Below are 10000 nucleotides of genomic sequence, written 5' to 3'. Positions count from 1 at the left end.
AACATTAATGCACCAATTAGAGACTCTTTTGATTGTTCTTCACGAAAACCAGTGAGAAGACACTTTGTTTCAGGGTTCCCCAGAGCTCTTCTCTCCCTCAGTCAAGAGAAGAGCTCTGTTAGCATTGCTATTCTATGCGGGCCACTTACACTGCGACATTATTACTGGCTCTTGCAACAAAGTACTGAGACACTTAGAAATTGACAAGAGTTACACAAACAAACGCCTCGTACATAAGAGACAAAAGTGTTCGTGTTTGGGAATAAAGCCATTTAACGATACAAAGTGTCCTTCATCTCGGCTACTCAACTAAAGATAAACAGCGGTATTTGCCCTGGCCTTAAATTAACGCTGAAGGTAAAGGTAAAGTAAAGTCTGCTACGATCCTAGAAAGCCCATCAGGCCGGCGCTTATCTCCGGTTACTGTAGCATGAAGCGACTAGGAGTTCTCCTACTCCCCCGGGATGCGATGCTAAATTCGCCGGTACCCATTTATACACCTGGGTGGAGAGAGGCACCGTGAGAGTAAAGTGTCTTGCCCAAGAACACAACACAATGTCTCCGGCCAGGACCCGAACCCGGACTACTCGATCTGGAGTCGACCGCACTAAAGGTAAAGGTACTTACTTTTACGAGGGTACTGATAAACTTGTGGCCCTCGGTGCGCACCTTTTACCTCCCCCCCCCCCCCCCCTTCCTCCGTAAATGCTCCGTTTTACGAGTTTTCAAAGCTACAGCTACACGGATCGGAGGAAAAAAAGTCGAAACAGACGTCGATGGAATGAGACGGGATCGAACTGGCGACCTCCAGCTCAGAAAGCCGCGCACTAACCGACTGATCAGCTACAGCTGCCTCTCACACTTACCTTGTTGGAAAGAAGTAACAAATAAGAAATAAGTAACAGATGCAGGGACACTTCGAGTTGGATATTATCAACGGGCACTCATCTAACTACTTGCACTTTTGGACACGTGTGCCTCGCAGCCTTACTGGTTTTCCAATCCAAAGATCGCTATTCTGATAACATTTTTTTACTGAGACGTTCCTACCTGAAAACAGTACAGGACTGAACATCGTAGACTTAAAGGCTGCTTGTCATTAATCATGGACATGAGGAGGACAACAATGGCAGGACTGAAAAAAAAATCCAGATCATATTTTTAGTGCGCAACAACCACGCTTTTACAAGCATCTTAACTCAAATTCTCTTAATTTAAATTCACTTGTAGCGTTGTCTCCAGGTCTCTATAATGTTAAAAGTTCTTAGTAATGTTATTTCTCCAAATGTAATTTTACGTTTTTGTTCTTTTAAGAACAAAAACGTGAAAATTCTTAAATTGGACTCGACCACAGCATTTACTATGCTGAAGAAATCTTTTATCACGTATCATCATAATCATAATCATCATTAGTACATGTATAATTTTCAGCGGTGAATATTTAACAACTATTCGCCTCAGGCTCAGTGATTATCGGTGAATATTCACCGATAATCACTGAGCCTGAGGCGAATAATTGTTTTAGTATAAATACACAGGTGATTATTTCAAAAAAGAAAAAAAAAAAAAACATTTCAACGTAAAATCATCTTCACTTACAGTGGCAAAACGAATACTGGCAGCCATTTTGTCCGTCGAGATAGCGTCCGAGATAGCGAGCCAATGAGAGCGCGCGATTTTGTATAATCACCTGTGTATTTATACTAAATGAATTTAGTGTCATATTTACCGTGCTACCCGGTGAATATAACATTTTGGAGGTGCGGTTGCTAAGCTGATCAAGCACTTTTTGTGCCCTTTTATCGTCTTTTAGCACGTTTTGCACTTTCTTGATATTCACCGCTGAAAATTACACTAAAACAATTATCACCACGATAAACACGAAGACGCACTATAAAAGGCGCGGTGCCTTAGGTCCATACGGATGATTTGTCAATCAACAGAGCTCTGTGATCAGTTGTGCAATAAAAAAGCCAAATTCAAATCACACGGCGAGTTTAAGATCCTTTGTGTATTGTACTTGCATTATATGATGTCATTCACATTCAAATGATATGGAAATTCCTGGAACAAAAACGTTTTAACCCCAAAGGGTTTGAATTGGACACAACATTGAGTTAGCCAATTTGGTCTAGATATTGTTTATGTTCCCGCAAAACTTGGTTTAAAAATAGACACTTTTATGACGCTGAAAGGAACAAAGCCAATTTGGGTAAATGTTACTCTTGGGTGATGGACAGGTGGTTTTGGTGAATGGCACGTGACTGACCAACAACAACCATTGTTATATACCTAGACTTTGGCTCAACAAAACGAGCACTGTGATTGGTTGATTCTTGGTCACGTGGCCCTGATCAAATTCAAATGTATCCCGACCGGGATAAAATTCCGCAGTTGTTGCCCGCTCCGGATGTTTTGCTGCGATTGTTGCCGGCAAAGTCTAAATATATAACAAAGCACTTAATGTCTGGTCCTTCGGGAAACTAGTTGGTTTTGTTTTCCCTCGAGTCCTAATGTTTCCCTCGACTTCGTCTCGGGATGAGGACTCTCGGGAAAACAAAACTAACTGTTTCCCTCGGGACCATACATAAAGTGTATACTAATCAATTTGCATCCAGAATGAATGAATGACTTAAAACAACAACAAAAAGCGAAGACAAACCTGGGAGGGTTGGATGGAGCAGTGACTTGAGAAAAATACTCCTGATTTGCGGGGAATCCACGAATGACTTCCGACACGGTCTTGATGGTCTGAAAAGGTTGAAGAAGAGTGAGACTTCATGGTTTTCACTAAGCCGACAGTTAACTAGGCGGCGGAGTTCTAACATCGGTATCGACATTTCAACCCGTCTTTCGCAGTAAACCTATTCAACAGATTTTTTGCCTACAGGAGAAGGAGCCTGATTTAGTTAACAATCAATGCATTGTGGATCATTTTAAATGTGATAAGTGTGATGCTGATTACGTAGGTTTTACTACAAGGCACTTGCATCAACGTATTCAGGAACATAGGTATTCTGTCATAGGCAAGCATCTTATTAATATCCATGGTGGTATTGACACCTCTAGTTTTAGCAGTCATTTCTCTATTCTTAAGAAATGCCAAGTTTGATTGTCTTCTGTATGAAATGTTTTCCATTAAGGAACTGAAGCCTGAAGCCTTCACTCAATACTCAAGTCGACACGTCGCATTTTAAACCTTTCTTTTAACCATTATTAATATTTTATCGCAATGTTTTATAGTGGTTGATCAACTGTACCGTGGTTAAATAAAGATTAAATAAATAAATCTATTGTCTGCCACCTTGTTTGTTGTACCTGGTGGCCCACTCAAAAGATAGTTCACTACCCATTCCGCTTAGGCGAGTTTCATGTAAAGGCGGGCTAGTTTTAACCCTCCTAGCCGAGTAACTCGGTCAACGGCGGCACCCTCCCTCCCTGTAAAAAGGCCCTGAGAGATGTATTTTCCTCAATGTTAACTCGGAGATACTTGAGGAAAAAATCAGGGGGTTCCTGCTAACGAACCTACGAACTTTCGATTACTAGCTCGGATCAACTATTTTACAACAGTTTGTGTTAATGTACCATCAATGATTTCAGATTTAGCTGTATGGCGCAATAGTCCGTGTAACTTAAGAGGACACAAAAATTCCGTTGTTCCGCGATTTTCCACGCATTTTTTGAAAAATTCGATTTGTTATAGAGGCGCTGTGTTATAGAACTTTGTTTCACATTATTTTAAAGACGCTAGTAGTTTTAAGCAATTTTACAGAAAGGTGCACTCTGATCCCACATTTAGGGAATTCAGATTCACCAGTTCACCCGTATAGTTGGTAGCGAAGAAGACGTCCAATTTTTAATTTTAATCTTAAATTATCTTGAATTATGAAAGTACATTTTGCGTTGTCACTCTTTACTTTTAGCTTGATTTATTCACTTGATGTATTTTATCCACTTCTCCTTAGTAGGTTACTTAGGTATTTGCCAGTCACACACGACCTCTCAAGCATGTATTGCTTTTATTCTCATCGTGTTTAACTGAAGGATCTTAAGCCGTGTTCACACTCAACGTTGATTATGATCAACTTAAGTATATAATTCAGGCTATTATACTCCATTTAATTTTATTCAATTATGGTTCTGTTCACATATGTGAAAATTCAAATACAATAGGCAGGGTAACCTCGCGGTGTGAGACAAAATGGAGCCGTATCGCGTGGCTGCCACGATTATCATCACCATCATGTGCTTGAGGCGAGAAGAGAACCAAGGATAAACTCCGAGAATAGAAGAAGGCAAATCCAAACCATCGCTCCATAAAGCGATTAGAAGTTTCGTCTGTTCATACCACCACGTGCTCGCCATTCAGTTCAATTACGCACTGTAATTACTTCAAACAACCCCCTTGAGGTTGTTTGAAATAATTATAATCCAATTATAATCAGGGACCGTAATTAGTAGATGTGAACTCATTTTCATACTTAATTCGATTATAATTCGATCATAATCGAGGCCTAATGTGAACACGGCTTAATTCAATTAATTACTTACGGTCGTACGATGACCAAACCCAACTTTTCTCGCACAGATGGGTTACCATGTATTTTCTTACCAATGGTGCTACGCGCGGAGCTCTGCTATTACTTCTTTTTGCACTGAATTACCTCTTTTTACATGTTCGTGTTACCTGAAAACCGCATTTCTCTTAGCCAATCAGAATGGAGTAAATTTTTCATGCACATTATTGAATATCTATTATAAACACAAGTGTCCCTTTGCAACTCCACCGCTCGTTTTACGACTTCGCTACAAGTGTCGTTCTGAAGTCTCAAGAAGCCAACTTGTACGTAAATTTACTCTTTGGCTAACAGTTGAACAAGCTGATCCCACGCTTACCTCCGTTAGAATATCTGCGGGAATTCCAGTAGACATGAGGATATCACATAGCAGCCGTAAAAGCCCTATCAACAACAACACAACCATAGAAGCTTCAGAAACGATCGAGAATGTTAAAAAGGAGTTGTATACTCTATTTAGCAGCACCCACTACTGCATGAGCACGTCCCTAGATTCTTATCACTGCATCTGGAGTACCCACTTAACACTCGAGGTCTTAAAAGAACTGAGAATGAAGTGCCGTCTTTTGTACTTGCGTGTGCAAATGGTTTGGCTTTCAAGTTTTTCCCGGATGAGGTTTTGTGAAGTTATACCGTTGACACGTTGTGTAGCAATCATATAGTGGTTTAACATGGTCAAACAAATAACACTGTACTAGGAATAACACATTATACTAGCCTACATGGGCATACACTAGCGTATATTAGCATACACTAGCGTACATGGGCATACAATAGCCTACATGAGCATACAACGGTTAGCTCAGAAGTCAAAGCATCGCACTTCGGTGCAAGAGATCGTGGGCTCAACTTCAACTCGACCAGATCACGCCCTTTCTAATGCTATCTGCAAATGGATAGACTTTCTGGTCCACTCGGTCCGTATACAAAGATTATACACTTAAAATTGATAAGATTGTTGCTGTGAGTCCAATTTAAGAAGGCTCATTCCTTTCAGGTACTCACCGCATTGGTTCATGATTTTCTGACAAGAAGTAGTTGATTGTTGAGGGTTGTCTGGCGAAACTAACACTCTAACGAGCTAGAGAAACAAAATAAACCGAAAAAAAATCGTTATAAACATCACAGGAGCGCTGTTTCTATTCATAACAAGAAGATCATTTGCAGATAATAGAAATAACAGAAACGTTTGAGTAACCAAAGTCGAACGTCTACAGTTTGCAACCGTTTTCGAAAACCTCCGCTTTCGTCGGCGTTTTCGAACGTTGTTGTGTAGATCATAGGCAAACGCATTAAAAGCTGTGCATTTTCCAAAAAAGACGCATTAGTGAGGATAGGGCCCAACTTGTTTGTGTTAAAAGAAATTTCACCTCAAAGTAATGAAACTGGCTGACCAGGAACCTGTCCACAAACGTATACATGTGTTGGAAAAAAAAAAACAGTGAAGATACTTGTTGCAAAAAACTAAAATTCTTCTTCATAATTAGATGGATCACTATTTGAATAAAAAAGCCCTTGTTTCAGCAGCCAAAAGGAGGCTTTAGTTGGCGCATTAATAACAAGTGATAACCTACAACAAGTTACAAAATTGTTGAGACACTTTCATTAAAAAACACCTTTTCTAGCTTCCAATGCCCGCCGTATCTAGAATTTAAACCTTTCCCACTTCCTCTCCCCTCTCCCCCTTTCAATGTTGACTGCTTAAGTTCCCAACATTTTTTGTCTTGCTAGCAACACTGATAAGGGGAAGGGAGGGAGGCCGCAGTGAGAGATAATAGGGAAATTAATAACGCCCCAAGAAGGTGAAGTGTCTCCACTATTTTTGCAACTTGCTGTAGCTCCGAACTGCTGAGTTGCAAAGAACGGCTTGGAGTTTACGTCTTCGAGAGAAGTGGCAGTGGCCAAGCGAGATGGCGAAGAATAATTTCCACTCCCAGCCCATTTTCCCCATGGAACAAGGAATTAATTATATCAGTAACAGTTAGAGCGGTTTTCAATTGAGTGTCGAAAGTAATTCGCGAATTACTTTTGGTTTTGCATTAGTCTACTTCACTCAGTGATTGGTTCAAAGTTCTCGCACCCCTTTTTCAACCAATCAGAAGTGAAACCAAAACCAATGGTGGCTCGCGCGTGCACATTTTCCCGCGCTTTGTGTCGGCCACGTGTATACTTCGAGTTTTGATTGGTTTACTGGATTGTCTCCGTCCTTTTTTTGGCCGAAGTAATTACTTTGGTTTTGCTTTTACGACACTCGATTGAAACTCACTCTATGGCTAAAATTTAAAGTACCCCTTTAAACATATTCTTTTCCCAATCGACTTGTACCCCAAAATCACTAGTTCATTTTAGCAATGTCACCCACCAGTAACATAAGCTTGACATTGGAAACTTTCTGCATGGACCAAGAGCTTTCGTCATCTTGATTTTCTGAGGGGAAAATTGACTTCATTGAGTTTGTTGAAACAATTTTAGAGACCGTAGAAAATATAATTACACATGGAGAAAGCAGCTTAGTACAATGTACAGTTGTATTTTCTTCGAATAGATGAAGTTTGCAAATACGCTCAGGTATTAATCCAGTAAAAAAACAGGTAGTAGGCTTGGTTTTTTCAGCCTTGTTGACCCTAGTCAATAATTGAGTGCACCAAACATGACGCTTCAGTTTAATAATTATCTATTCAAAAGAGTCAAACCTTCTTAGATTTTCAAATTGCCAAAAAGTTAGAGATCTCATAAATCACATATAAATTTCGCAACAGGGAATCAATAGTTGCTAGCATTTTCTTAAGCGTTGTTTTTGCAGGTTAGTAGAATAGTGTAAAATTTATGGGCACTTCAATTTTCAGCCAAGTGCACGAAACCCATTTGAACAGATACTGTTTGCATTGCGCAACCTTACTGCGCATAATTTCTTGCGTCATTGGCGCGCGCATTAGCTCGCGCACATTGATAAAATGGCGGATTTTTATTGACGCCAAGCTTAACCTGTCAAGGAATCGCTATTTTTTCCTGAATCAGCACGGTGACCCCTCCTTTTTAATGGTGTTATGCACTCGTAATAGGTACATGGAAAACATATTCTAAGGAAGAAAAAAGTTGGATAGTAGAAGTTGTAGTATATATATATAAATGACGTGAAACTGCATTTGGAGCCAGACACTGAGTGTGACGTGATGATGTAGCGGTCCAATTTGCTTTCATTGCTTTGCAAGATTGAGCAATATTTGAAATCACTTTACTGAAAGATTTTAGCCCGGACAAACAAGTAGGTTCAAGATTTCAGTAATATTCAGTAGCTTTAGCTACATGTATATACACTGTAACAACAAATGTTCCGTTTGATTAAGTTTCGAACACTTCTCGCGTACTTCGGTAAAAACACTCAGAATAAAGACCATGCAGCGCGAAAACAAGCACGGTGACCCCACCTTTTAATTGCTTTTTTTGAATGCCCTGTGCATGAATATCAATTGTGCCAAGTTTGACAAAAATCTGGATAGTACGTCATTTTCAAGGGAATAACCTTAACAGTCCCATTGATCACAAGGAACTTAGAAAGGCCTTCATTAAGGCGTTACGTAGAATGCGTTAGCTGCCCCAGGATCACGAACATTTGTACCGTCCATACTGATTTGAATAATTGGTACTATAATTCGCTACTGTTTCACTACAGTGTGCACATTGTATCACAATGCAAGTCAGCAAATCAGCTTACCAGTTAGTGATTGTACAGGAGCTCCATCGAATTCAAAAAAAGGTGCAAGTCTTTGAATGTAACTGTCACAAAAAAGGACAAAAAAGAAATGAGAGTATGAATTTTCATGCAGAAGGTATTATTGACAAACACTCAGGGCCCGGTTGTTCAAAAGCCGATTAACGCTAATCCCAGATTAAAGATTAACCAAGGAGTTTATTTCTCTACTCCAAAATGCTGTTCAACGCTGATAATTAGCAAAACTTTACATTAGAAGAATTCAATCTTGAAAAGCAAAAATAAGCGAAAAAAACTTTCACCAAAAAGTTGAAAACTTGAAACAAAAGTTTACACTAATCCTGGATTGAGCTAATCGGCTTTCGAACAACCGGGCCCAGATGTCTTGAATTGTGTGGTTCTAGGCAACAGCCAATCAGCAAAGGAGTTTTCCATCAACAGAGGGTCAGGGCCCAGGTGCTTCGGGTGTCATCATTGGCTGGGTCCTTATACCTGTTCTTATAAACTCTTTGTACGACAGGGCTAAAGTACAGGGCCCAGTTATTCGAAAGCCGATTAACTTAATCCAGGATTGGCGTAAACGTTTGTTTCATGTTTTCAACTTTTTGGTGAAAGTTTTGCGTCCCTATTTTTGTTATTTAAGATTGACTTCTTCTATTGTAAAGCTTTGCCGAATAATTTATCAGCGTTGAACAGCATTTGGGAGTAGAGAAATAAACTCCTGGGTTAATTTATGATCTAGGGTTAATGTTAATCGGTTTTTGAACAATCGGACCCAGGTCACTTGATACAGGTCACTGTCTTAAACATATACCTAGACATGTATACTAAAGAAATCCAAAACCTTCAAATTGGCTAACCTTAGGCATACATGTAATGAGGCCTACGTTTAGCATTAGTGTTGGGAGTTGGTAACTAGTGACCTCTAAAAACTGACCTGTACTTTAGTCCTCCTGCTCTTTGAGTAAAGCACCCACTTAGCAAAGATTTGGGGAGGTACATGTCAATGCCTCATTGTGGTGATGTAGCTTTGTGGTATTATCTTAAGTAAACAAATTCTGACAAGGCTGAATTTTTTTTTATATTAAGATTATTATGGTAGAGTACAGGTACATGTAGGCTAGTGCTCAAAGACAGCTTACATTGTAACTCAGTTTAACCCTTTCACTCCCAAGAGTGATACTTATAGATTTTACTCTGTCTAACGCCAGACGATTTTACTCGTCAATGGGGAACCCCACGGGAGTGAAAGGGTTAACAACAGCTAGATTCACTCAAAAACTATGTCCCCATTAACCCTTTCACTCCCAAGAGTGATACTTATAGATTTTACTCTGTCTAACGCCAGACAATTTAACTCATCAATGGGGAACCCCACGGGAGTGAAAGGGTTAACAACAGCTAGATTCACTCAAAAACTATGTCCCCATTAAGCAGTGTTAAACAACATCAGATGTGAAAGGTCATGTACATACATATACAAGTACGAAGTGATAACTTTCTCACCTTCCTTCTCTAAAGAAATTTTGATTTGACACGTTAGATTTTAGGAGATTTTGCATCAGCAACAAGCAATCTTCAACGACAATACCTGAATGAAATCAAAATTTCAATAAAATTGTAAATACCTAAAGGGAGTTACTGAGAACTTGCCAGGACTGATTACATCTCAAATAATCTTATTTAACATATGGAATCCAAATAAGTTTCA

At 39.5% G+C, this 10000-nt stretch overlaps 1 protein-coding gene across 1 annotated transcript in view; it reads right to left on the bottom strand.

Annotated features, from left to right (window-relative positions):
- The window catches only part of LOC138003979 (general vesicular transport factor p115-like), a 48240-nt gene that overhangs the window by 23855 nt on the left and 14385 nt on the right, over window positions 1–10000 (bottom strand). Inside the window, exons 11-17 of the mRNA XM_068850327.1 lie at window positions 9796–9880; window positions 8293–8354; window positions 6940–7004; window positions 5583–5658; window positions 4897–4961; window positions 2663–2751; window positions 1051–1135 (exon numbers count right to left, since the gene is read on the bottom strand). Of these exons, the coding sequence (XP_068706428.1) occupies window positions 1051–1135; window positions 2663–2751; window positions 4897–4961; window positions 5583–5658; window positions 6940–7004; window positions 8293–8354; window positions 9796–9880 (527 nt within the window). The remainder of the gene's footprint in view (window positions 1–1050; window positions 1136–2662; window positions 2752–4896; window positions 4962–5582; window positions 5659–6939; window positions 7005–8292; window positions 8355–9795; window positions 9881–10000) is intronic.

Source organism: Montipora foliosa, chromosome 5 (genome assembly GCF_036669935.1).
Source record: "Montipora foliosa isolate CH-2021 chromosome 5, ASM3666993v2, whole genome shotgun sequence".
NCBI lineage: Eukaryota > Metazoa > Cnidaria > Anthozoa > Scleractinia > Acroporidae > Montipora > Montipora foliosa.
Note: the sequence above shows the minus strand (reverse complement) of the source record. Positions and strands in the feature narration are given on the sequence as shown.